Genomic DNA, 26509 nt, shown 5'->3' with positions numbered 1-26509 from the left:
AGCGCCTCCTGGGGACTTCAGGTGCACCACAGCATGCTGGGAGATGTAGTCCCTCTGCGGAGCATCCTGAGCAGGTGCCTGAACAGCTCACCTGGCTCCTCTCAATGTGGAGAAACAAGTGAAAATCTTAAAGCATTGTCAGGAATAATCATGTTTTTTTAGTATGAATGAAGTATGAGTATGAATGAATATACACCATCAATGATCATGGACAAACACTTAATTGAGTTCAAACAGTTTTATTGGGTTTTATTCTTTAAGGCATGCAACTATTCACTCCCAATTACAATATCAACATTCAGTCGAGCATATTGATTCTCAAATCTATCTAAATCAATAATCAATTTTCAGGAAATTAGAGGACTATTTCTTTGTTAGCACAGTCATTCATATTACCATAAATTCCTAACATGTCTGAGGTGACTAGCAAACTCATTACAGAAAGTTCTTTAAACTTTTATTTCCCCTTTATTATTTCAACAAGATATTACAAGAAAAATACAAGGACACACAATAACTTAATACTTGACAAGTACTAAACATTACATCACAAGAACAGGACAAAGTCAGAGGAAAAATAGGGGTAAACAAACACAAGTAACACAACAAATAATATACAACATATACAAGTAATATATAGGGTGTTGCACATTCATCCATATGTGACTTTGGTTGTTATCGTTGCCCTTCCCCACTCCCCTTCTCAGGCTTCTTCAAAATTTTCAGATGTACAAGCTTTATGTATATGACTGTCCAACTACATTGTTGAACCTGTTATCTATAGTACATCTATAATACATTAATAAGAACATGTACATAGTTAGGCTAAGTTCTACTAACTACTGTGTGTTGCACATTGTATAATATAGAGTCTTGTACATTAAAGTATGTTGTTGGTCTACATGGTATTTGGAATATTTTAGGAACAGTTCTTTAAACTAAAAGTAGGCTTTTATCTTCCACTCTACACTACATGATTTGTCAAGAGGCAGAGGCAGAAATGAGTAAAGGAGCCATGAATTACAAATTCTTTCAGCATCCAAACTTGAAACGATTCAATTTCCCAATATTTTTTAGGTGGAGAACAGGCATGACTGCAGATCCTGCAGTGGAAGTAATATGAATAGGAATGCAAACACAGCATACGTAGGTGGCGGCATCAGTGATCAATGGCCTCCCAATCATGGTCAGCAGTGCTGGAGGTAGAAAGGAAATGACTGCCACCACCAGGCTGTTGATAATGATCTGAATAGCTCTCTGCTTCTGCGGGTGGATGCTTTGTCTTCCAGGGTCAGATCTCTTCAGGGTTTGGAGGATGAAAAAATCACAGATCCCAACAATTAGAACAGATATTATGTATGGCACAGTGAGAAAATTGGTGAGGAATAAGTGAAAAAAGAGAAAGTACGCAACCCCAGAGGCAACTGTGACAACCCAAACACCGGCGGCCAGCAGGAGCCGGGGAGTCAGACTCTTCCTCTCCCGGTAGAAGATTGGATGAACCACAGCCAGATAACAGTCCAGACAGATACAAGCCATCAAGAGAGGTCTTCCACATGTATTCAAGGCAAAAACAAAATTCCACATTGCTTCAATCAGCCACTTGTGCCAGAATAAAAGATTATTTAAACCAGGTAGGATGAAGACCAAGAAGACGAGGTCCATGACAGTGAGGTTTAGCATGAAGACGTCGTTTGGTGTGAAGGGGGTTCCTTTCCTGTGTGTCTGAAACATCTCCCAGAGGATGGCAACACATGCAGGAACCCCAAAGATGAAGCACAGAGAACAGAGAAAAGCCCAAACATAGATGCTTTCTTTCCTTTCATTGCACAGGTCAAAATCAAATTCTTGCAAGACAAACCCAGATTCAGCGGAGTTGTTGGATAAATTCTCATAGCGAGGATGTATCTGAGGCAACATTGCTGAGCAGAGAGCAGCTGTTGACAGACCTGAGAAACCAAGAAGAATTGCATCAGAACAGCAAAAATGCATTCACAAGCACATATTCCAAAAGGCAGAGACAGTGCAAACAAGAACATTACAAGATGCAATACAGAAAACAAAGGTATGCTATTTTTGTTTTTAGTGATCGGAGTAGTCTTTTTTTAGTCCAGGCTGTCAGTTTGGAATTTACTGCACAGTAGACTTTCTTGTCCAGTTTATCCCTTACTATTAAGTTTTCCAAATGTACAACTTTAATCAACGAAATACAGACACATGCTCTACCTTTTGCTGGGGTTCCTTTGGGACGTTTGCACTGCGATGCTCTCTTCTTGCCTTGACAAAAGTGTGTTCAACATCTGTAGGAGCTTCTGGGTTTGTTTGTGCATGGACATCAATCAAACTCATGACCTGCTGTGGCAGCTTTCCAAAACATAAAAACATGGAAAACAGCAAACCCACAAAGCTCAAACAAATACCCTTAGCAAAATAAAGACATGATAAATACCCAAATCAACATTTAGTATGCCTCTACTGTATTGCCAGCTGATATCCTGTAACCACATCAGCAGCCGCTGAGATGTTATTCTACAGTGGCTTTGCAGATATATTGGTTGAGTTGGAACATAGTGAAGTTATTTTTTTCTGGTGATGTAACAACAAAACTGAATGATAGCCAGGCAAAGGTTACACAGGTGAGGAAGTACCAAATCATAGAAATAGAACAGACTAGTGACCATAAAGTGAACCTCAATAATGAATAAATCTTGACATCTCCAAGGTAATTCTCAGGTAGAAACTTACATTGGTTCCATCATCACCCTTGGTTATATATTATTTTCAATCAATAGCTTCCAACAATTCGTCTTGCCCCTCTCCCATTCAAAAATGACACCAAAATGAAGTACATGTGGTGCCTGATAAGCACCACAAGAAGAAGAGAGTAGAAGAGACATTTTCCCAGGGGAAACTGCAATCAGCAAAAAAAATCAGAACATGCATATTACAGGATCAGTACAACAACAATCAAAAATCAAAAGTCACGCTCTTCCTCAACTGCTAAATGATTGGCTAAGCCAGTTAGCTGTCTGGACAAATGCAGGCTCCAAAAGAAGCCCAGAGTCATAGTCATAGTCAAAGGGCACCTGGGCAGAGATACCTACTACAAGGTGCAAACACATATTATTCTAGGCCTAAAAACATATTTTAAAGTGCAAAATGCCTCTGATTTCCTGCAATGCCCCAAAACCTACTGTATGGCCACACAGTAGCTGCATGGAATATGAGTCAGTGGGCCCTATTCTGACAGATCAGGAGTGGAAAACAACATTTTGGGGATCTTCGTAAACCAAGACTTTACATAACGAGGCCTTTGGACCATAATGCAGGGCTTTACTGCTAAAGCGCCATAGATAAACTGAGGGGAACACTCACTTTGACAGTGCCATGGTGATACTTTCAAAACAAATGTTTAGGTTATTATAGGGAGAATTTTGGAGCTTTGGTGTTGATATAAATGACTAAACCCTTCGACTGCGGGGCAGTAAATGTAAAGTTAGTGACAGGATCATCATTTATCAGGCTCTGGCTTAGGCCCCCCCCCCCCGAGCTCTTGGGCCCCTGGGCCTGTGCCCGGCTGGCCCGTTCAGTAATCCACCCATGCCCAGAGTCATACCACAGAGCATATGAGAGGAGAAAATGTTAGCACTCATACCAGCAGATAAATGCAAAGCATGATGGTCAGAGTGCAATATTAGAATTGGCAGGGAATTGAGCAGATAGTAAAGATGCTGATCTGAAAGACTGAAGGAGGGTGTGGTGTGGGCGATACTGCTACACACTGACTGCTGTGTTGTGTTGAACAATGCTGATGTGTCCAAGGTGCATGAAAACACCATGACTCTCACTGAAATCAACTTGTGGCAACTTGTAGCTTGTAGGGAGAGGGGAGGAAAACAGTGAGGGCTAGCATGAGTCATGACCAGGCTGTAGACTCTGATCTGAAGAGCCTTCCTCATGTGTGACTGAAGGTCTCTTCCTCCAGCAGTGCAGTGGAAGGGAAAAATCACAGCGGGCAATGAGGGAGAGAGTCACAATATAGCACAGATGAAGGGAAAGTAGAAGGAATGTTTGAATGGATGTAGCCGAATTCTGCAGAATTCCGACTTAACTCTCAGAATTCTTTCTTTAAACTCAGAATTCTAAGAATCTGTCTTGATTCCAGAATTATTATTTTAAACTGAGAATTCTCAGAATTAGTAATAGAACTCTGAGAATTATACTACTTTGTGCTGCAGTGTCAGAATGAAGGGAAGACATGCACCAAGCATGTCATTGATGTTTTATTTATTAGCCATAAGATATTTTTATTGTATGAGAACTAAACTATTGTATGACAACTAAAACGTATACAAAGAATGAAATATAAACATTTAACAACAGTACTTATTTACATAGAATACCAACAATAACATCTATTTATAAAACACATCCCTTTACCATCAATTGTACATGACTTCCATACACTCCGTCCCGTAAACGTCACCTTTCTAAAACTCGGTATAGAGAAACTCGGATATAGAGAATTCCCTCTTTTCCAGTCTGAATTACGATATTTCCAACAGCACCTGAAGGCAGCACCAGCTCTATGGTTGCATACCAGCAGCCACGATGACGCTTATCCGTCTATTTTTGTCCTTTGGTCGCCGCCATTGCTGCCATATGAATAATGAACCAGCTGTCTGCGGGTCTCATATGTAAGATAGACACATTCTGCTCAAATAATTGTGTGTAACGTGCTGCTGTAGCCATTTGGAAAGCCTTCCGAATGAATGGATTCAACAATTTGCCTACTTACGTCCAAATGATACAAACTAGCCGAGGTAATTGGCTGCATTTGTGAAGTAGGCGGTTGCAGGGACCTGTCCTGGGTCTGGTTTGCCTGCAGGTCATTTGTTGTTATCTAGAGAGGTATTCATACTAGTTTGAAGATGTCGCTACATGGTAAACGCAAAGAAATCTACAAATACGAGGCACCATGGACAGTTTATGCTATGAACTGGAGCGTCCGACCAGACAAGCGCTTCCGTCTTGCGCTTGGCAGCTTTGTGGAGGAGTACAACAACAAGGTAATGTACAATACAGTGCTAAATGCTCGTCGAAATGAGCCATCCAGCCCCTTATTGTTATTTGTAAGAATGGCAATACCATGCATAGTGAGAGAGTGGCCAGCCTGTACAGTGATCTATTAATTTCATTGTTAATCTCAGAGGATAATTAATTGTTGGGAATAAGGTACCATGGCGTTAATGATATGCAAAGTATGAGACCTTGGCATGCTTGTACTTTATCAATGCAAATTAGAATAGTTGCCATTAACTCAAACACAAAAATGTAAAAGTAAGTACTGCTGGCCAACACACACACACACACACATACACACACACACACACACACACACACACACACACACACTGAAGATAAATGCTCCTCTGTCCACAGGTTCAGATAGTCGGTCTGGAGGAGGAGAGCTCAGAGTTTCTGTGTCGGAACACATTCGACCATCCCTACCCCACCACCAAGATCATGTGGATCCCTGACACCAAAGGGGTGTATCCGGACCTGCTGGCCACCAGTGGAGACTACCTGCGGATTTGGAGGGTGAGAGGACCAAACCCAGCCTAACCTGAAAACATGGCCTCCTGTAGCAGTTTTACACCCGAGAAAAGCACCACAGAACACCCTTAGATTTAAAGGACTTAAACAGTTAAACAGAAATTAACTGTTATTTGTGGTGTTCCTGGACAAAAAATGATTGCATCTTCGAGCTGAGCTTACATTTTACAATTAGACTACTTTATTCTAAAGTTTAGCAGTTAATGCCACTCAAACAAGCTCCCTAAAGGCTTGAATACAAGTTGAACGTTTAATTTTTCTAAAGAATTATGTTAAATAGTAGTTGTGAGTGGTAAAACATATCCAGTCCTCTCTTCAGTGAATGTTTTTGGACATGCCAGTTTGTTATCCAGACGTTGTGAAACACACAGATCTTGGTCATTGGTTGGTGCCACATTTCTGTCTCAACACTTGGTAGATTATATTGTATTTGTGACAGATATATTACACTCTATGAGCTGACCTCATATGCAGATTTCAGGTTTTCTGGATGCTCACACAAACACCTTCCGCCCTTCTTGTATTCAGTAGAAACGTTTTGGTCCACACCACTGTCAAAGTTGCTCATCCCTCTCCAAGGACACTTCATTAGTCCAGGAAATCAAACTTGTCACCTTTTTGTTACAGAAGCAGAGTAGGGGTTTCTGGCACAATTTCACCTACTTCCAAGGTGCATGGAGAAGGGAAAAACGTCTAAAAAGGTAAAAACTCCAGCAACACTTGTAGTATATAGAACAACTTTATTGTTAGACCAACGCGTGTCGGCTTGTGGCCTTCATGGATGACCCTGATGAAGGCCACAAGCCGAAATGCGTTGGTCTAACAATAAAGTTGTTCTATATACTACAAGTGTTGCTGGAGTTTTGACCTTTTTAGACCTTTTTGTTACAGGACAGCCTCTCACACAACGCTCATTATTTCCTTTCTTATGCCGTCTGCTACAAAATTTCATTTCATCTAACAGGCAAGATCAGCTCTATAGCACCTTCTTGTGTTTTTCCCCCACTCTTGATCCCACCCTAAACTGCTTACATGTTCGGAAGAACTCAGTGAAATGCACAAATTCTGAAAGTCATGTGTGTTTTTCCTGACAGGTGAGTGATTCAGAGACGCGTCTGGAGTGCCTCCTCAACAACAACAAGAACTCTGACTTCTGCGCGCCACTCACATCCTTCGACTGGAACGAGGTGGACCCGAATCTGCTAGGTGAGAATAACACACACAGGATAAGACTATTGATTAGTGGCGGCTTTTATTGCCAAATAAAACACACAAAACTTTCACTGACTTCAGAATCGTAATTTAACAAGGTAAAGCGGCGTGGACCAGAGGGAGAGACTTTCTTCATCTCTGTCTTTAATCATCATCTGTGCAGGTACCTCCAGCATTGACACCACCTGTACTATCTGGGGTCTGGAGACGGGACAGGTGCTGGGCAGGGTCAACCTGGTGTCCGGCCACGTCAAGACACAGCTCATTGCCCATGACAAAGAGGTAAAGGCTATGAGAGGATGGACTGGACCTCCATGCATTACATTAAAAAAATAAAATCTTCCATCGGTTGACAGCTGGTATCCAGTTGTTCCTCCCTGTATCGTATCATGTATGATTTTGGCTGATTTGTTATCACTGACAAACATCATAAGTATCACACAGAATGTAATTAAAAGAGCAAGAACGAAGAAAGAAAGTACATGGAGTGCTTTTCCCACAGATTTGTAGAATTAAACAGGAAATTTTCTCACCAATAGGATGCCAAAGTCCAATAGAATTATTTCCAATTAGGCCTTTCATGGGTGTGGGTATATTTTCATGTAAAACTTAAGTTCTTGGTACTGACAATACAAATATCACTGTCTTTAAACCTTTCATATAACAGAATTTTATAAAACACAGGTATCTAAAACATATTTAGTAGGGCTGGGCAATATATCGATATTATATCGATATCGTGATATGAGACTAGATATCGTCTTAGAGTTTGGATATCGTAATATCGTGATATGGCATAAGTGTTGTCTTTTCCTGGTTTTAAAGGCTGCATTACAGTAAAGTGATGTAATTTTCTGAACTTACCAGACTGTTCTAGCTGTTCTATTATTTGCCTTTACCCACTTAGTCATTATATCCACATTACTGATGATTATTTATCAAAAATCTCATTGTGTAAATATTTTGTGAAAGCACCAATAGTCATCCCTACAATATTGTCGCAATATCGATATCGAGGTATTTGGTCAAAAATATTGTTATATTTGATTTTGTCCATATCGCCCAGCCCTACTTACAACTGAACATTTAGCCCACTTTGTAGAAAATACCGAGATATATATCGTGTATCGCCATTCAGCCTAAAAATACCGAGATATGATTTTTGGTCAGCCCTAATATTTAGTATCTAGAGACTATGGTAGCTTAGTGAAATTTCCTAATAAAGTGCCCTTCATTGGTCTACAGTACTGATTGGAACCGGCTGTGTCTGTGTCCATTGCAGGTGTATGACATCGCCTTCAGCCGAGCGGGCGGGGGCCGGGACATGTTTGCCTCGGTGGGGGCGGACGGCTCGGTGCGCATGTTCGACCTCCGTCACCTGGAACACAGCACCATCATCTACGAGGATCCGCAGCACCACCCGCTGCTCCGACTCTGCTGGAACAAGCAGGACCCAAACTACCTGGCCACCATGGCTATGGACGGCATGGAGGTGAGCGCCGCTCCCTGTGGGGATTCACACTGTACAACTAGACAGGCCAAGCACCTGTCATATGCCGCAGTGTTTTGTGTGCTTGTGTATACAAAGTGAAAAACGTAAGATGATTTGAGTCACATGAATCATAAAATACATGCATCATCTTCTGGATTTCTTTGAATACTTTTACATTACATTACATTAGGTCATTTAGCCGACGCTTTTGTCCAAAGTGCATTTTGTCAACAGCAGTCAAACCGACCATATATCACAGTCTTCATCAGCTAAGCCTTCAATAGGAATAAGTAACATTTGTAGAATCAGAGTTTTTTTTTTATTAAGAGTAGAAGGAAAAAAGAATGTTACATGATAGACAGGTTAATTTACATTACATTAAATCTCTGTGTGCTTGTTCATACCACGCATTTTCTGAAAACGTGAAAGAAGTTGTATCAAATCGAATGTTGAAATTGTATCACTTCAAAACCCCCAAATTTGACAATTAAAAATTTGGGCTGTTTTCAGATGGACTCCTTAAGAGTTTGACTTAGAAATGAAAAATAAGTTTTTCGTAACTGCTGCATCTTTAGTTTACTGTCTTTTACTGTCAATGAATGGATCAGTAGCTCCATCAGTGAGGCTTAGAATGGGGGGAAAAAAGTCTCCAATATCATGTTTTAGATTATTTTAACCTGTGTTCTAATATTGCACTCTCAGTAACCACATGACCATCCCTCTCCTGTTTGCTCGGTCCCTCAGGTGGTGATCCTGGATGTGCGGGTGCCCTGCACCCCGGTGGCCAGGCTCAATAACCACAGGGCCTGTGTCAACGGCATCGCCTGGGCGCCACACTCCTCCTGCCACATCTGCACAGCAGGTATGGTATTTTTTTTTGTTTCATTTGTTTTTTACCAGGGAAGGGTTTTGCTGAACATACAGTTACACACATTCACACCTGGGAGTATATGCAGTGTTGCAGCATTGTATTTCAGAGCTGTTATCTCCTTACATGCAGAAGTGATCGGCAGACAAAGCTGTTTTGACTGTTCCAAAGGCCAGATAAAAGACTGAAGCAGTCAGGGCGCCTAAACTTTAGCTGAATAATACATTCTTCTAACTCTGTATCTCCTTAAATGAGCCAACTGAAAACTTTACATTCAGTTAATATCTTCTTCTAATATCTTTTATGTTATCGTGTTGTTGTTTCGTGTTCAAATTAGGCGGACGTCATTTTTGCTGCACCTTGTAACTTCCCAAATGTATGTCTTCTATGTGTATAAATACATGTTTGTTTTCATTCTTTTAATTGTGAAACACTTTGTACCTTCGTAAGAAAAGTGCAATAGAAATAAAGTTTATTTGACCACATGGCTTCATACGATGTGGATGTTCACTATGTGATTTTAACTAATTTTGGATGGTAGCATGGATATATTATTAACAGGTAAAAGGTCAGTTTCTGTTTTGGATGGTTCGCATGGTTATAACAGGCATAGACATGCAGTAATCTTGTGCTAGACAAATTACACTAATGGAAAATTACACTAATGGTGTAATGACACCTATTACAGACTGTTACCAAACTTCTGCAGCTTTCAACAGATTTGCAAAACTATGAACATACGAGGCCACTGATTTTCCAGTTTGCTCTACTGCGTCCTATGCAATGTAGGAATTGATTTATAATTTTTTTTCCAGAGTACCGGACACTAACCTCTTTCTCTTCTTTCCACGCAGCGGACGACCACCAGGCTCTGATCTGGGACATCCAGCAGATGCCGCGGGCCATCGAGGACCCTATTCTGGCCTACACAGCTGAGGGAGAGATCAATAACGTGCAGTGGGCCTCCACCCAGCCCGACTGGATCGCTATCTGCTACAACAACTGCCTGGAAATCCTCCGGGTCTGAGCTGGGCTCTGGGTGCTCCCACGGCCGAAAAGAAACGAGACGGGACGTAGTACAACTCAGAACGCTTCTCAAGCTGACTCACAAGCGGACATGACTTTATGTCAATGGGAACTCTTTGTTTACGAAGGACAGAGCAATATTCAGTTCATGCTAGTATTGGCAATGTCTCTATAATTCACGCCGGTGCAGGTGATGTGTGTTTACTTAAAATACTTTTCAACTGAGTGAGAATAAGGATGTTTTTTTCAGATGTGGGGAGCAATATCTCACTACTTGACTGTTTACTCCTTGATACAATAGCAAGACTTAGCAATTGCCATTCAAAGGAGCACCAGACAAACATGGAATGAGTCTCAAGTAGCCAAAAGACTGTTAATGGTTTTCATGTACAGACACCAAACAATGTTTGAGAGTCTTCAAGCTTTCAGCATGTTGTTTGATAGACACATAGGCTAGTTAGTTACATGTTTCTGTTGTTTTTATATGCTGTGTAGTGCACTTCATTATTTGTAGTTTAACCCATAACATTCTCAACTATTCCTATATATTTTGTTTTTTTGATGCAGTTAAGTTTAGCCATATTTAAACCAAAGTGGATTTAAGTGTTCATGCATTAAGTTGTTTTTTAACTTTCAAATATTGTATTTTATTCATTAACTGAATATCAGTTGTGATATGAAAAAAACATCTCTGTTGTAATACATTAATATTTGTGCAACAATTTACTTGTAGCCTAGTATGCGTTCACCATAACAATACAGATTCCTGTTTAATTACAGCTTCAGTTTTATTCATAGCAACAGCAATTTTATACTGAATAAACAATTCCTCATACTTAACACCATTACACAGAAGTTTCATGTCAAGATAATATTTAACATTTTCAATTATTGTATGGTGAGATGACTCGTCAAGACATCCATAGAAGAGTCTATGGTACAAGACTTATATCATAATTAGAAATGATTGGTTAAAAAATTTGTATTCTTCCAAATTAGTATATATATCCAATATGGAAAAAGACATTGCCTGAAGTTCATCATTCAATATCTGTATAGAGGATCTAGTCTGTAAAAGTGTTATCATTTTGTAAAACAAAGACCTAAATTAGCTACTATCTTTTAAAAAGTACCATAACTTGTTCCAACTGTGTTCTATCAATCGTTTAGTAAAGGTAGTTGTCACTTAAAATAGCAGATATCATTTTGGAACTAAACTCTTCACATGTACTTTGAAACCGTCACTGACTCACTGTAATCCTGTGTTAAATTTGCCCGAAACAGAGATCTTTACAGGCCTCCATAATTTACTTACTCTGTTTTTGAGATACTGCTTGCTGTGCAAATGTGTACCCAACATAGCTGGATCATGGAGGATAATGAGCTAGACTAGTCACATAGCTCCTTCCAGCAGTCTGTAAGAAGTAGAAAAATACCACCCAGAAGATAAAAGATTCTAAGGCTTTGCTGTTGCCGTCGGAAGCCAAACAGATCGGTGAGAAACTCCTTTAGCTGAAGGGCATCAGCTGACAGGCAGCACAGGGTCCGAGAGGTGTTTCTGGATCTCAGCCAGTCCCGAGGCGATGTCCAGGTTCCCCGGCAGCGACGGGTAGCGCAGGCTGCCGCAGAGTCCAGGCGTCTCCATGAGGGAGGGCTTGACCCGCGGCTGGAGCAGCGGGGGGGCCAGCCTCGCGTGGGTCTCCGTCTCCGGGGTGACGGGCGTGGACATGGTGTCGTCCGACGCCGCGGTCACATGGATCCCGCTGGACAATGACTCCTGGGACTTCTTGGTGAATTTAAGGTCAGGCTGGGCAGAGCTCTAGAGAAAGACAGTCATAGATGGTTGGGTAAGTAACTGCTGCAGGGATGGGACATTTCAGGGTTTCCTTTTTTAGAATTTCCTGCTTTTTGGGGTTTCCAAGGTTGAGATTTGACAACATACTATTTTGCTTAGCCCTTGGATAGAGGTCTAGAAATGAATCATTGTTAATAGCAGTAACTTTAGTGACAATGTTGTAAAGAAATGTAAGTAAAGTAAGTAAGTAAAGCTTATTTGGGAAAGTTACAAAGTGCTTCACAAGAGTAATAGTATTAATAGTTAAGATAAGACCAGAAAGCTGTAAAAAAAAAAAAAAAAAAAAGACATAACAACAAGAAGACATAAAAACACACAGAATTACAGACACAGAGGCTAAACAAAAGGCCTTAAATACATTTTCAGAATATTCAGCAGTTTTCCATACCTGTATGGATGCCCGGCTGTCCAGCTGCAGGGGAGAGATGGGGTACATGGTGTGTAACACTGGTGTCCCGGTCCTGTACAGGCTAGGTGAGTCAGTAGGGAGGGTACTAGATGATACAGTGCTGTAGGCAGGAGGGACAGGAGCCATCTGCCTCTGGAGAAGCTGGAGAATAACGTTGATGTCGGCTGTCATGCGAGTCTCCAGTCTGGGGAACAGAGGAATTCTTATGACTATTAAGCAGAGTTATTGGTCATTATAGCAGTGATACAGTGGACAACTTTTTGGACAACACTGATGAAGAATGTACCTCAGCATTGTTGAATTCATTGCATAGGAGCTTCTTGTTACAAGGAAATGTTTAGCCTAAATAGATTTTTGACCCTGGATTTTCATTTTGCTATCTATAATATCTAAATTGACTAGTATATTGCAGCCCTTACTTTTTCATTTACCAATACACAGGATATGATGTAACAGTCCCTTGTGGCTTAATCCAGGGCAAGCGTCCATACAGAGGCCCAGTTCAGGTATCAAACTAATGATGCGCTAACCCACAAATGGTGACTATAGAGGACATGAACTACGCTGTCATATATAGTACACTACTAAAACATTAAGGACTCTAAGACATTTCCTGACATATGAGCAAATCAGCCATTCTGACTTCTCTACTGTTGATATAGGTATCTTAGATACTGTCAAGGGCCACATTAGCCGAGTAATTACTCCTCAAGTAACGCTTTAGATTTTTATTTTAAAAGTAGTTGAGTAAAAAGAAATGGCAATTGTAAATGCACCTGTTGAGCTGCGACTGTAACACCTCAAGGCGAGACTCCAGCTCACTGGGCCTCTCCTCTGTGAAGGGTGGTGGGTGGTACGAGTTGCGGACAGAGGAGGATCGCCAGGAGCGACTAGAAAACTGCTGCGGCTGTCGGTCTGGCCAGTATCGATACACTCCAGGCACATTCAGAGACGAGGCTGAGGAAAATGAAAAGACAAGAAATTAGGGGCAACTTTTTTAAATTCTATTGAAATATGTCTAAAAGCTCATACTGCATGCATGATAATACACACAAACTATGAACACATTAGACTCAATCCATGATGCAACTGTGGTCAAGTATGGCATGTTCTGCATCTGGTTAATTATTCTGAGATTTTACTGGTATTAAACTTCAAAATAGTACGCAGACGCACCCTGTAAGTCTTTCTAGGTTACACTTCAATTAAAACCTCCTCAACTGTGCCAGTCCCACCGCTGGGACCATCATTACAAACGCATGTTGTGCAACCAAGCTTTGTTCAAACCCACAGAACTTTATTTTAAATTCTACTAGATACCAAATATTTCATACTGTAATTACATGGAAACGTGAGAAAAATCTAGATTTTTCGGCCTTATATTTCACTCAACATAAACCTGCTATAGCTTCAATGAAGGGCTGGAACGAGCACATACAGAATATGTTATGTGACATTGTTGTATAGTATGGATATATGTATATATATATACTGTATATATATGAATATATATGAAGTATGGATTTTTTTTTTTTACTTTGAAGCTACTTAAGGGGACATTTAAGAGGAAAATCAGAGTTAAAAGGGTTAACACTCATTTCTACCTTGGTGGCCCCTGTCTAACACCGGTTCCCTCCCCATTGAGGTGCCACTAGGGGGCAGCAGTTGCACCACAGGGGGGGAGTAGTCCCTCCTGGCATCTTTCGGGGGGTACAGCTCCACTTTGGCCCCATGGGCAAGAGGCTTACTCAGGTCCTCGCTGGACTGGGAGCACGGCGATCCACAACTGCAGCGCTCGTCCCAGTGAGACTGGGGAGCGGAGTGACGATGACGGAAGGACTGAAGGGGGTACGAGTCTTCATGGTCCATTCCATCTGTTCACAGGAAAGGAATACATTCACTCATTTTCTCTACCTGCTTATTCCTATTCAGGGTCACGGGGGGCTGGAGCCTATCCCAGGCATTATACCATCTTCCTAAGCTTTTCACTGGCTTCTCTGATAGAGTTGGAATTGAAAAAATCAAAATACAATCTTTTGTCTACAGAGTCTTTTCTCATCTAAGGAGATAGTTTCCCCTGTGTTTCTTGGTTTGCATATCTTTGCTTCCACGCTTTCCTAGCCCATTTTAGGTTATCATTCCAACCCCGTAAGATAAATTGTTTTATTGCATATATCTTCCAAAGCACCAGATATCTCACCTGGCCTGATTCGGCAGTCCAGGGAGTGGATTCTGTGTCTTGGCCTGTGGCGATATCCGCAGTCGTCACCAGAGTCATCAGTCGTTATTATTGGCGGAACTTGATCAGTCTGATGAACACAGAAAAAATCAGGTAAATACAAACTCATCATAGAATACACTGCAAATTACTGCATACATGCTATCTGCCATTATTACAGGGAAACGTTTTGACTGGTAGTGTGTCATTTTCATGCACCAGTACTTGATACAATGCCAATGCCAGAGCCATTCAAGGACAAGTCTCTGTATTGGTATTGCAGTTAAGCATAAAATGTCTTCTTAACAGTCTTAGCATCCCACATTATAGCAGCTCTTTAGCTTACAACTAGTGTTATCTATTGATTTTCAAGGAGAAATGTGAACAATGCTAACAGGTTTTTAGGCTAGTTGAAGAACAAACACTGAATATCAACCCAATGCTGACACCGTACATCTCTAAGGTCAAAGGTGATCTCCAAGTTCCTCCAGAAGTTGTCTGCAAAGGTAGGGTAGATGTCCAGGACTTCCAGCAGGTCGTCCCTCAGGATGCGGTGCAGGTCACAGTAGGTGATGGCGTGTACGTCCGAATTGGACTTCCCTGGTTCGTCATACAGGTGGATAGGCTCGCCAAAGATGTCGTTCTTTTCTGTAAGGGCATGATAAGTTTCTTGAAGATATTTTGAGGTATGGCTCTACATCATTTTTGGAAGACCACTTTCAAAACAACTAATTTTCATGGCACAATAGATAGGTATATAATAGATAGATAGGTATATATTAGGTGCTTTACCTAATATGGCTACTACCACATCATCCCTGACGACCTGGATGGAGCCACGGGAGATGAAGAAGAGAGAGTCCAGGATGTCTCCGTAGTGGATCAGAGTATCTCCTGGCGGAGCGTGGACCGTCTTGAACCTCACGGCCAAGGCACGCAGACAGGCTTGACTGCCCCCACGGAAGGCGTCGCAGTTCTGCAGCAGAGATCGGTTCAAGTGCAAACAAATATCTGCCTGCAAACACTCTGGAAACCCCTTCAAAACCTAAATATGAGAAGGCAAAGGCGTCAATGTATCAGTGATTTGATGCAAAAAAAGGATAGTCACCAACCATGACATCCTGATTTGGCAAAATTATAACATCATGGTAGGTACAGGGGTAAGTAGGTCTTTGGACACACTAATCCAATACTACCCAAATATTCCTTTTTTACGTACAGCATTCATGTCGATGCCATTTGTGTAGGACCATGCATGTTGGAAGTACTCCTCCAGCCTTTGGCGAAGGTCCCCTGGGATTTGGTGGAAGCGGATGAACTCTTTGACCCGCAGCATTTGGGTGTGGTAGCGGGTGGTACCAGAGTACAGCCGCTGGATGATGGCCGACACATTCCCAAATATGCTGGCATACATGAGAGCTAGGACAGAGGAAGCAGGAGGAGATGGAGATAACACTAAAAGCCAGAATATCTCACTTCCTGAGTAATTACATCTTCAATATTGAAGTCTAAAAAAGGAGATAATGAAAACAGAGTAGGGTCATGTTCTGGAATTGACATGATAAAGTGTTTGGAAAACTCACAGCCAATGACCATGACGCAGATGGAGAAGAGCTTCTCAGAGTTGGTGTTTGGAGAGACGTTACCGAAGCCCACACTGGTCAAACTGCTGAAGGTGAAGTACAGAGCTGTGACGTACTTGTCTTTGATTGATGGGCCGGAGGTGGAGTCACTGTCGTTGTAGGCCTTGCCTAGCTGTTCGGCCAGGTTGTCCAGCCAGCCCGTCTCTGTGTACGGCCTCTCCACAAAGCCAATAGCATACCAGATGCAGGCTAGCCAATGGGCGATGAGCACAAAGGTGCACATAAGCAAGAAGAGGACAGCAGCCCCATATTCAGAATACCGGTCCAGCTTTCTTGCCACACGGACCAATCGCAGCAGCCGAGCTGTTTTCAGCAGGCCAATTAAGGTTGCCATCTTTGGTGTCCATGAATAACAGGGAGAGGAAGATAGGCAGGGGAAAATGGCCATGCAATTTAGTTTAAGACTTGAAGAAGTACATTTAGAAGTTTCTAAAAATCTAAATAAAGAGGGTTTATGAAGCCTTGTAAAAAAAAAAGCACAATTAGATAATAGCCTATCAAGCAGATAAATATCTTCATTTTTGTCAATCAAATTAAATTTTGAGAAAGCCTTTTTACTATTTGAGCTTTTGTAAAATTGAAAACAATATCATTTACAGAGAGGCAAAGTTCTTACCTCGTCAGAGCCAGATCTGAAAATGAGGAGGTCAAAAGGGATTGCAGCAAACAGATCAATTGGGAACCAGCCTTTGATATAGTGCTTGGCTATCCGGCTCGGCTGTGTCACCACCTCATCATTGTGGTCCACATAGGTGGTGCGAAAGTTGATGACGATATCCACAATAAACAGTACATCCACCATGAGGTCCACCGCATTTAGAGGGTCACATGTGTAGCCGCAGCTCCTCTTATGCACATCCCCGTGTTCATCCAAAAGGAAGGCGGCCGAGTAGGGAGTGAACACAGCTGTGTAGAGGACCAGCAGCAGAATAATCCAGTCCCAGAAAGCCTTGAAGGGGCTGTAGTGAAGCAGGATCCACCATGTCGTCTCTGGCACCTGGAGTTTGTATTCAGGCAGCACATCAGACTCCAAAGAAAGCACCTAGGCATAAAGGTGTGGTGAGGATATATCAGTATAAGCTTATTCTCACACATGTACGTTTAGTTCATTTATGTATGACAAATTGGAACATTTTATGTATTTGGTGTCTATACTGATAGTCTTTTTAAGGTATGTAATGAAAACTATTTGTTCTCCAGTAGGTAAATACATTTTCTATGAACATACAGTTAGGCCCAGAAATATTTGGACAGTGACACAAGTTTTGTTATTTTAGCTGTTTACAAAAACATATTCAGGATACAGTTATATAATCAATATGGGCTTAAAGTGCAGACTCTCAGCTGTAATTTGAGAGTATTCACATCCAAATTGGAGGAAGGGTTTAGGAATTACAGCTCTTTAATATGTAGCCGCCTCTTTTTCAAGGGACCAAAAGTAATTGGACAAATTACCATAAGTAAAATGTTCATTTTTAATACTTTGTTGAGAATCCTTTGCAGGCAATGACTGCCTGAAGTCTGGAACCCATGGACATCACCAAACGCTGGGTTTCCTCCTTTGAGCCTCTTTTTCAAGGGACCAAAAGTAATTGGACAATTGACTCAGAAGGCTGCATGGGCTCTTTCCAGGATCCTTTCCATGGTGAAGAAAAACCCTTCACAACATCCACCCAAGTGAAGAACACTCTCCAGGAAGTAGGTGTATCAGTATCTAAGTCTACCATAAAGAGAAGACTTAATGAGAGTAAATACAGAGGGTTCACCACAAGGTGCAAACCATTAACCAGCCTCAAAAATAGAAAGGCCAGATTAGACTTTGCCAAAAAACATCTGAAGAAGCCAGCCCAGTTCTGGAACAGCATTCTTTGGACAGATGAGACTAAGATCAACCTGTACCAGAATGATGGGAAGAAGAAAGTATGGAGAAGAATTGGAACAGCTCATGATCCAAAGCACACCACATCTTCTGTAAAACATGGTGGAGGCAGTGTGATGGCATGGGCATGCATGGCTTCCAATGGCACTGGGTCACTAGTGTTTACTGATGATGTGACAGAAGACAGAAGCGGCCGGATGAATTCTGAAGTGTATAGGGAAATACTTTCTGCTCAGATTCAGCCAAATGCAGCGAAGTTGATCGGACGGCGCTTCACAGTACAGATGGACAATGACCCAAAACATACTGCGAAAGCAACCCAGGAGTTTTTTAAGGCAAAGAAGTGGAACATTCTGCAATGACCGAGTCAATCACCAGATCTCAACCCGATGGAGCATGCACTTCACTTGCTCAAGACAAAACTTAAGGCAGAAAGACCCACAAACAAGAAACAACTGAAGACAGCTGCAGTAAAGGCCTGGCAAAGCATCACAAAGGAGGAAACCCAGCGTTTGGTGATGTCCATGGGTTCCAGACTTCAGGCAGTCATTGCCTGCAAAGGATTCTCAACAAAGTATTAAAAATGAACATTTTACTTATGGTAATGTTAATTTGTCCAATTACTTTTGGTCCCTTGAAAAAGAGGCGGCTACATATTAAAGAGCTGTAATTCCTAAACCCTTCCTCCAATTTGGATGTGAATACTCTCAAATTACAGCTGAGAGTCTGCACTTTAAGCCCATATTGATTATATAACTGTATCCTGAATATGTTTTTGTAAACAGCTAAAATAACAAAACTTGTGTCGCTGTCCAAATATTTCTGGGCCTAACTGTATCCTTCCATTCACACATATTACTGTAAATTGCAACTGTTCTCAATTTTGACACAAAGCACATCTGGTACATTCTGGAAGAAAAATACCAAAACCAGTACAAAGTGGGAGAAAAAACAGCAAAATTTTCAAACCAATCTTTTAACACACCAAACACTTTCTGTCTGCACTAATAATGACCAACAGACCTTTTTGGAAGACATACTGTTTGGACTATGTTCATGGCGGAGGCTGCTTGCTCTGGCTCTGTGACCTTGTAGGTCCGAGGAATCCTTGACTATCCCGTCACCGCTGACTCTCAGTGGAGGCAAGGCTTGGGAGACCATTCCTCCTAACCATTACATCCATAACTTCCAGACAGTATGGGAAAAGTCTAAAGCATTACTCTGCTGTTATCAACAGCGCGAGAGCGGACTGAATACAGGAGCCGGATGGTTCCTCTAATGACACATCATGATCACGTAACTGAGTTCATGTGCTGCCAAAGTCCTCATGTTCTCTTTGGCCCGTTCAATTGAACATTTGCTGCACTGACCGATTCTCCAGTGGCCTTTTACCTCGATAGATAGATAGACAGATAGACAGATAGACAGATAGACAGATAGATGGGATGGGACGATACGATTCAATACGCAATATGGGGTACACGATTCGACACAACCACAATACAATGTAATAAATAAACAAACAAACAAAGTATGACTGCAGAATTTTGTTTATTTCTGAGCCACTAATATTTCTGGATGGAGAACTTGAGACAAGTCGTCTCATTTGTGATTACTACAGCAGAATAAAATGTAGCTAATATCACAATTAATTTTTCTGACCCATGATATGGATTGTCACTTTTTTGTATTGCAATATATTGAATTTTGATATATTGTCCCATCCCTAATACATAGATAGATAGATAGATAGATAGATAGATAGATAGATAGATAGACTGACAGATAACCAGAGATCCAAATCCAGAGATAAATAACCAGGGATCAACACTGACCCAGAACCATCTGCAGCAAGGTCACAGGTCGTTGTGAACGCTCTTCCCTTGCACTTGCCTCATATCCATATCCTCACATCATCACACAGAGGCAGTGATGCAGAACGCCGAGCCCTGCGGCCCCGGCAGCAACAGCAGCAGGTCTGAATTGAACAGTGGCTGACTGCCACTCTCCCCACCCAGCAGGAAACCATCCAGCCCACAAACCGCCTACTGATTTTTCCACTAGCGGGTTAACCGCAGTCTGACATGTGATCAAGGCAACTGCACTGCTACCAGGTGACTGTTAATGATTTTCTGTATGTTGCTGGGACCTTTTGACTTCTTAGAGTAGAAATCAAAACATTACAGACTGAACTCGACATAACTCTGAATGTATGGGGCATTACACTCAAACGTTCCCAAATGAGATGCACTAAGATTTGCCAAGTCCTTCCTGGTTCTCAGTCACTTCAGCTACGCGTCTCGCCATTAATAAACCGATGAAACACACACAGTGAGAGACTCCGCCCCCATACCTGCGTGACCTTCTCTGTGACGTGCTGAGTGCGGTCCTTCACCTTGGAGGGGCTGAGCAGCTCCACCCTCGGGGTTGGGGGGGACAGGCATTCGGGGCCCCTGCCGGCTGGTCCCCCGCTCTTCATAAGGTCCGAGTCAGACATGGAGCTCTGCTGGCCTACAGGGGAAGGAAACACAAAAATAGGAGTATACATTTTACACTTAAGAGCTCCTAAGCATTCTTTGTCTTTACAGGTTATACAAATACACTGATGTACGCCTTCCTTTTATCTTGTCCTCCTTTCATCTGATGTCATTGCTGTTTCATATTTTTCTCTTCTTTTACACTGTATTTTATTTATTGTTTCCTCAGTTTGGCCTCTGAGTATGAAAACACCATCCAGCTATTATAGATATATATTATATAGCTATATCATACAGCTATTATGTTTATTTGCATCACACTATTAGCTATGCGACTGTGTAACTACATTGTTACTTTTTTCACTGGACTGGAGTCACATAGTGTTTCAACACTGACAACATTATAGCTGATTTTGAAACAGACACTGAAAATATCACACATTCCAACTTTGTCTTGGAAAATATAAGAATGAAGATAAAAGAAACAAGCTTAGTGACTTGTTTACCATGATACTCTGCACCTCCCCTTCCTAAATTCCCCAATCCGCTCTGATGTCAGAACGCCCACCTAGCCGCGCCCCTCCCAAAAACACTGTGCCCTTCAGGTCAAATGTTGAAAAAGTCTCAATACTTAACTCACAAACTGTTTTTGAAAAAGCAGCAGTTCACAAATTGTTGCAGTATAGAAAAATGTGCTCTCACTAGCTGGTCAACTTTTTCAACCAAACCATATTTTCTGAAGTAAATCAACACAACGTACCTGATTTAAAACTCAGAATGTCAGATCCCTCTTGACCGCTAGGCGCCCATGACCCAAACCTCCATCCTTCTTTCTGGACAAGTGTGTTCAAAAATATTCGCCCTACTCTCTCATGGCTTATGTTTAGAGCAAAAAAAAAATGTACTTGTTGTTTTCAGTGTATGTAGGCAGACCTCAAGGTTGGACCCTCCACACTGGCATAGGGTGGTGGACTGGCCTTCAGCTAGCATGTCGCCGTGCAACATTCGCTAACACTGGAAACCAATCAATTCCATGCTATAGCTGAGAGGAACTGACAGGAAGATCAATGGCAAATCATTGATAACCAGAGGAAATTGGCTCAATGCCATTACATTGGACTTTCCTGGTAACATCAAATTAGCATTTCAGTTTTCCTGTATGCAGTATAGGTTGGTACTTTAAGTGTGAAATATGCATCAGGCTGTCATAAAGGACGCTGTGGTACGACAACAAAAACAAACTGGCTAATGGTATGGCAACCACTCAATATGTTGCATGCATACTGTTAATGTGGGATCTTATTGACTGCAATGTTGACACCACATTAAAATGAGAGGGTAATGACCTGTGATGTGACACACTGGCTCCAACTGTCCTTCAGCCGTAACCTTCAGCAATCTGGTTTTTTTTTTTCAAATACCTGAAGTTTCTAAAGCTTTGTGGATGGAAAAGATCTGACGTTTCACAAGAGCCGTTAACACAGACGTTGATTCTGCAGCGGTAAAATTAAATAAAACTTTATTTTGTCCTGATCCTCGTTGACATATGGACGTCACTTCCTGGACAACCCACCCGCTTATAGTTATATTTCACTTTGGTAGAACATTTTCATTTTTTAGCATGCATACCTCTGTAGGAGCCCATGAATGATCAGCCACCTTTTATCAACACCTCACACTTTTTTAGAAACCTAGTCGACAAATTATGCTTCTGCCACATCTACAGTACAAGCAAAGAGAAGCAGATGCAGACAATATTATTTAATTCTGTGCCACTCTGTAGATCAGAATTTTCAAGAGGTAATTTTGTCTGCAAATTCTTGAAATCGAGAACTTGGGGGGAAAAGCCTGAAGACAACTAGTGATAGTGTATCCCCAGGGTGGCTAATGTTGATGGGTGGCTGCTATTGAACTTCTGTAGAGAAGTGCGGGCTGAAGAATGAAACTGTCCAAGGTGAAATATCACTATAAAACATCTAAACACGGATCTCCATCTCCTTTCTCCTACAAGTCTTTTCCTATACAGAGAGCATCAAAATGACCAAGACACTCATATTTCCAGACATACAATGTCTATTCCATATCTCGACATGACAATCACTGACATGCAGTAGTATCAGCACCCTTTGAAGTACAGTATATCTGTTGGCAAATTTTTTCTTCGTGAAATTAACCAGTCCAAATGTAAGATGTACATGGCAAGAGAGTATTCAGCTCTGGGCCTGGATGTTGTCCCAGACTCGAACAACGTCCGAATAGTCATTGAGAGCTTCTATTAGCGTTGAGGCCGCCTCCAGCTGGGCCTGGTCCAGAGTCGTGGGGGTGTGGGGAACAAACTCCAATCCAGCAGAGGTGATCTGCAGTCCGAGCTCCTCCAGTGACGTCCGCACATTCTTCAGGTCTGTCATGTCACAGATAAACTGAAAAGGGAGAAACGGATCAAACCATTACCTAAACTGTGGGAAAACTCAATGTTCAGGTTGTATTATAGTGTGTATTTGGATGTTCAAATCTGTGTGTATCCCATCAGGATTAAATGGTACATCCCAGTAACCTTAGTTTGGAAAGTCATAGAAGGTCCGAAGATAATGTTCAAATAGACATTGGTACACACAAACACTAGGTGAATTTCAATAAACAAAATAATACAGAGCCCAACCACAAACAAAACTATATATCATTGTTTGACTATATTTATATCACAATGTCAAACTTCAGTCAACAATCTATGAAACAATCCATGGGAATGGGTTCATACATGTCATGATTTCCCATGTTGCTGTCGGATGAAAACCTTTAATATCTAAACTACTTTTCATTAATTGAGCAAAATGATTTAATATGCATTTTGAATGGGTTTCATGAGTCTTAAGTAGTAAAACTTGCTCAACCCATAAAAAGCATTTAAAATCACTAAAATTTGAGACACAAAGTTTGCATCTGCTTCCGCTCCTCTCAAAGTAGTGATGTCTGACCTGCAGGAGCGGCTGCTCCTCCTCGTCCTCGGTCTCCTGGACGTCCTCGGCTCCCGCCTCGATGGCCAGCTCCAGCGCTCGCTCTGCCGTGACGCGCTGGCCCTGCACCACCACCACCCCCTTCCTGTTGAAGTTATGACGGGCACCGTCTGCCAGCGCCCCTCTGTGGACGAGCAAAGAATTACACCTCTGGGACACACAGTCAGCAGAATATAACCCCACATTGTAATCTGTGCTACCAGTCAAAAGTTTGGACACAAGCATTTTTCTTTATTTTTACTATTTTTCACATTTTAGAATAATAGTCAAAACATCAAAACTATGAAATAAAACAAATGGAATTATGCAGTGACCAAAAAAGTGTTAAACAAATCAAATCTTATATTTTAGATTCTTTAAAGTAGCCACCTTTGTCTTGATGGAAAGGCAAAAGCTTTGGAAAGAAATTCATACATAGGCATCAACGTCACTATTTATATTTGTCTAGAAACAAATTTCAAGCATTTAAGCATAAGCCTTTACATCAAAATAGCTTTAAGATAATGAAAAACATAGTACATTCAATCAGGCGTGTCCTAACTTTTGACTGGTAGTGTAACTGCTGATGAAGAGTTTGGAATCATTCTCCTTAATTATATTCTGCATGCAGTGTTGATGGACTGAGGTTAGAAGACACATTGATTGGTGATTCCTGTCCACAAACATTTTTAGGTATTCCTGTCAGATCAGGGTGAAATAATATTTACGAATAATTTGTGGTATTTGTTTTAACATGCTTTGAGTACCAGATGGTTAAGGCTTGCCACATAGGGTAACACACTGTACCAGAGAGCTGTACCAGAGAAAGAAAGTATTTGACAGTCAATTTAGTATGTGTTTCTGTGCCTGTCAAGTTATGTGACACTATCTGACATGTACTGATGCAGCAAACTCCAATGATCTGGCACTTGAAGCAGGTTAACGCTAAGAATTATATGCCCTGGTCTCGTTAGTGGTGTATGGTGCAACTGCATGCAATAGCTGTGATTGATTATTTCAGGTATACAAAGCATCATAAGACTCCTATATAAGCAGTGGAGGTCCTGACCCATTCTTGTTGAGCAGGCGTTTGACCTCCTGGTGGCTGCGGGTGTTGTTGTCAGTCAGGACCTCGATGAGCATCATGCATCCACCTGGACCCCGAGCTTCATATATCTGCTGGGTTCCTGCTTTGGCCTTCTCCTGTGGAGGCAGAGGAGGATTAACATAGAGAAGAAATGTTCCCTCGTTACCACAGCGCACTTTCTCTCTTTGAGAACACAGACACACCCTCAGTAAAACAAAACGCATTTTCTCCCTTTGTCTTCGAACACAAACACACACACTTCTTAATCACAGCGGCATTTTATTCCTCTTACTTGTCACTACTTGTATGCTTTGTGTTGTTTTTGTAACAGTCTCCTCTAGCTGTCATTTGGTTTCTCTTGCCTAGTTCACTTGTGTCCTCGTCATAAGTCTCTTGGCTTTTGTCTCACCCACACATTTCTTTCTTCATCACCCTATTGAAGCGTTTTTAGCTTTTGTATGGATATGCCAATAAACTAAACCTAAATCCTACAAAACAAACTTACAGAGTAGTATGTAGTCAACCTACCGCACCCTTGATTACAGCGTCTATGGATGCTTTCGGCATGTTCTTGCCTCTGCACTGCTCCAATATATTGGCTAAGGCCGCGTTGAATTCTGGGTTAGATCCTCCTTCTGCAGAAAACATCAAGGTTGCATGAATAAAATTAAACACAGTCCACAACCAAAGCTCTCATTCATTCAGTTCATTGTGTTTCTCGTGAACCTTACCTTTTACAGCTATCCTTATCATCAAGCCAAACTTCATAAACATCCTGCCTCTTGCGTCATCTTTGGGTCCTTTTACGTGTTTCACCTTTGACCACTTGTTATGGCCAGCACATAAGCTAGAGCACAGCTGTAGTGTCCTGACAGGAGAGGTTTTCCACGGCGGGGAAACACGGGAGACCGGCAGGTCTGTGTGCGCTGAGCATTTCCCTAGACCTACCGAGGAAGAGGCCGGGGCAAGTCTTCGGGGGCACCGGGTCAAGAGAGCCCGCAACACCGCCCCTCCCGCCATGCCCTTGAGATACAAACCAAGAGTTAGTGCATGGACTGTTGCTGCTTTGCACTACATGTGTAACACAGCTAGACTGGGTATAATAACCACTGCAGATAATATAAAACTCATATGAAGTCACTTTGTTATGGTGTTTAACAAGCCGAAGGAGAAGCTACTGTTAAGTTACTGGCTGTTTCTAGTAAACATGCTAACTGACTATTCTGACGAGGAATTAAAAGTGTCAATGAACTGATAACTTAACGCTTTAAACGCTTTAAAAGGACATTCATTCGCCGCTTTTGATATGTGAATGACACTGACTGAGCTTTACTTTTCTAACTTACAGTTTGGACCAGAGACCACGCAGCAGACAGACAGACAGCAAGCTAACTGCAGCTGTCCTTGTGAAACGGACACTTCCTGGTTGTTGTGACGTCAGAAGCGGACCTTTCAAAATAAAAGCTCAAGCACACAAGGGCGACAGATTCCACGTTTTCAGGTTACCAAACGTTTCATATGAGGGAATAGGACATTATACAAACTAATACCACTGGTAACCACAGACCCACATCTGATAAAGGTTGTGTTTTGTCCCAGCAACCATCTGACTGGATTTTTTGTTGTGTAAGTGGAGAGATAACAGAGAAGAGAGTGAAACCTCTGATCAGAATAGCCATTATTGTACATTCACTCCTAGTAGCCTATTAATTTGAACTGAATGAAGAAACAGTG

General features: G+C 41.6%; 3 protein-coding genes across 3 annotated transcripts; 1 reads left to right on the top strand and 2 right to left on the bottom strand.

Annotated features, from left to right (window-relative positions):
* Positions 1-4666: 4666 nt before the first annotated feature.
* Positions 4667-11233, top strand: LOC139650907 (DDB1- and CUL4-associated factor 7-like). The gene is made up of 7 exons (XM_071527700.1): positions 4667-5069; positions 5443-5601; positions 6711-6822; positions 6992-7110; positions 8111-8320; positions 9065-9182; positions 10043-11233. The coding sequence occupies exons 1-7, from the start codon at positions 4932-4934 to the stop codon at positions 10213-10215; spliced, it is 1029 nt and encodes a 342-aa protein (XP_071383801.1). The 5' UTR covers positions 4667-4931; the 3' UTR covers positions 10216-11233.
* Positions 11234-11736: 503 nt separating this feature from the next.
* On the bottom strand, positions 11737-22340 carry kcnh6b (potassium voltage-gated channel, subfamily H (eag-related), member 6b). Its single transcript, XM_071527711.1, has 12 exons — positions 22325-22340; positions 20572-20729; positions 16956-17381; positions 16280-16673; positions 15916-16115; positions 15489-15741; positions 15151-15344; positions 14679-14787; positions 14083-14352; positions 13255-13435; positions 12458-12662; positions 11737-12033 (listed from the first exon to the last, which is right to left on the bottom strand). Exons 1-12 carry the CDS (start codon positions 22338-22340, stop codon positions 11737-11739), a joined length of 2703 nt encoding a protein of 900 aa, XP_071383812.1.
* On the bottom strand, positions 22198-26193 carry LOC139650919 (translational activator of cytochrome c oxidase 1-like). Its single transcript, XM_071527714.1, has 6 exons — positions 26122-26193; positions 25507-25798; positions 25304-25410; positions 24758-24891; positions 23671-23833; positions 22198-23115 (listed from the first exon to the last, which is right to left on the bottom strand). Exons 2-6 carry the CDS (start codon positions 25793-25795, stop codon positions 22906-22908), a joined length of 903 nt encoding a protein of 300 aa, XP_071383815.1. The 5' UTR covers positions 25796-25798; positions 26122-26193; the 3' UTR covers positions 22198-22905.
* Positions 26194-26509: the final 316 nt, after the last annotated feature.

The sequence above is a fragment of the Centroberyx affinis genome, unplaced genomic scaffold (assembly GCF_046629955.1).
Source record: "Centroberyx affinis isolate AG114_WGS23_722 - 3 ecotype Tasmania unplaced genomic scaffold, CSIRO-AGI_Caff_v1 ptg001571l_1, whole genome shotgun sequence".
Classification (NCBI taxonomy): Eukaryota; Metazoa; Chordata; class Actinopteri; order Beryciformes; family Berycidae; genus Centroberyx; species Centroberyx affinis.
Note: the sequence above shows the minus strand (reverse complement) of the source record. Positions and strands in the feature narration are given on the sequence as shown.

Coding starts and splice junctions, on each gene's coding strand:
- LOC139650919 (XM_071527714.1), bottom strand. CDS start 25,795: ATGGCGGGAGGGGCGGTGTTGCGGGCTCTCTTGACCCGGTGCCCCCGA. Junction 23,834..24,757: donor CGCCTGCTCAACAAGAATGG/GTCAGGACCTCC, acceptor GCTCGTCCACAG/AGGGGCGCTGGCAGACGGTG. Junction 23,116..23,670: donor AGGAGCAGCCGCTCCTGCAG/GTCAGACATCAC, acceptor CTCCCTTTTCAG/TTTATCTGTGACATGACAGA.
- LOC139650907 (XM_071527700.1), top strand. CDS start 4,932: ATGTCGCTACATGGTAAACGCAAAGAAATCTACAAATACGAGGCACCA. Junction 5,070..5,442: donor TGGAGGAGTACAACAACAAG/GTAATGTACAAT, acceptor CTCTGTCCACAG/GTTCAGATAGTCGGTCTGGA. Junction 7,111..8,110: donor TCATTGCCCATGACAAAGAG/GTAAAGGCTATG, acceptor TGTCCATTGCAG/GTGTATGACATCGCCTTCAG.
- kcnh6b (XM_071527711.1), bottom strand. Junction 15,742..15,915: donor ATGGCATCGACATGAATGCT/GTACGTAAAAAA, acceptor TCTCATATTTAG/GTTTTGAAGGGGTTTCCAGA. Junction 12,034..12,457: donor ACAGCCGGGCATCCATACAG/GTATGGAAAACT, acceptor GTCTTTCTCTAG/AGCTCTGCCCAGCCTGACCT.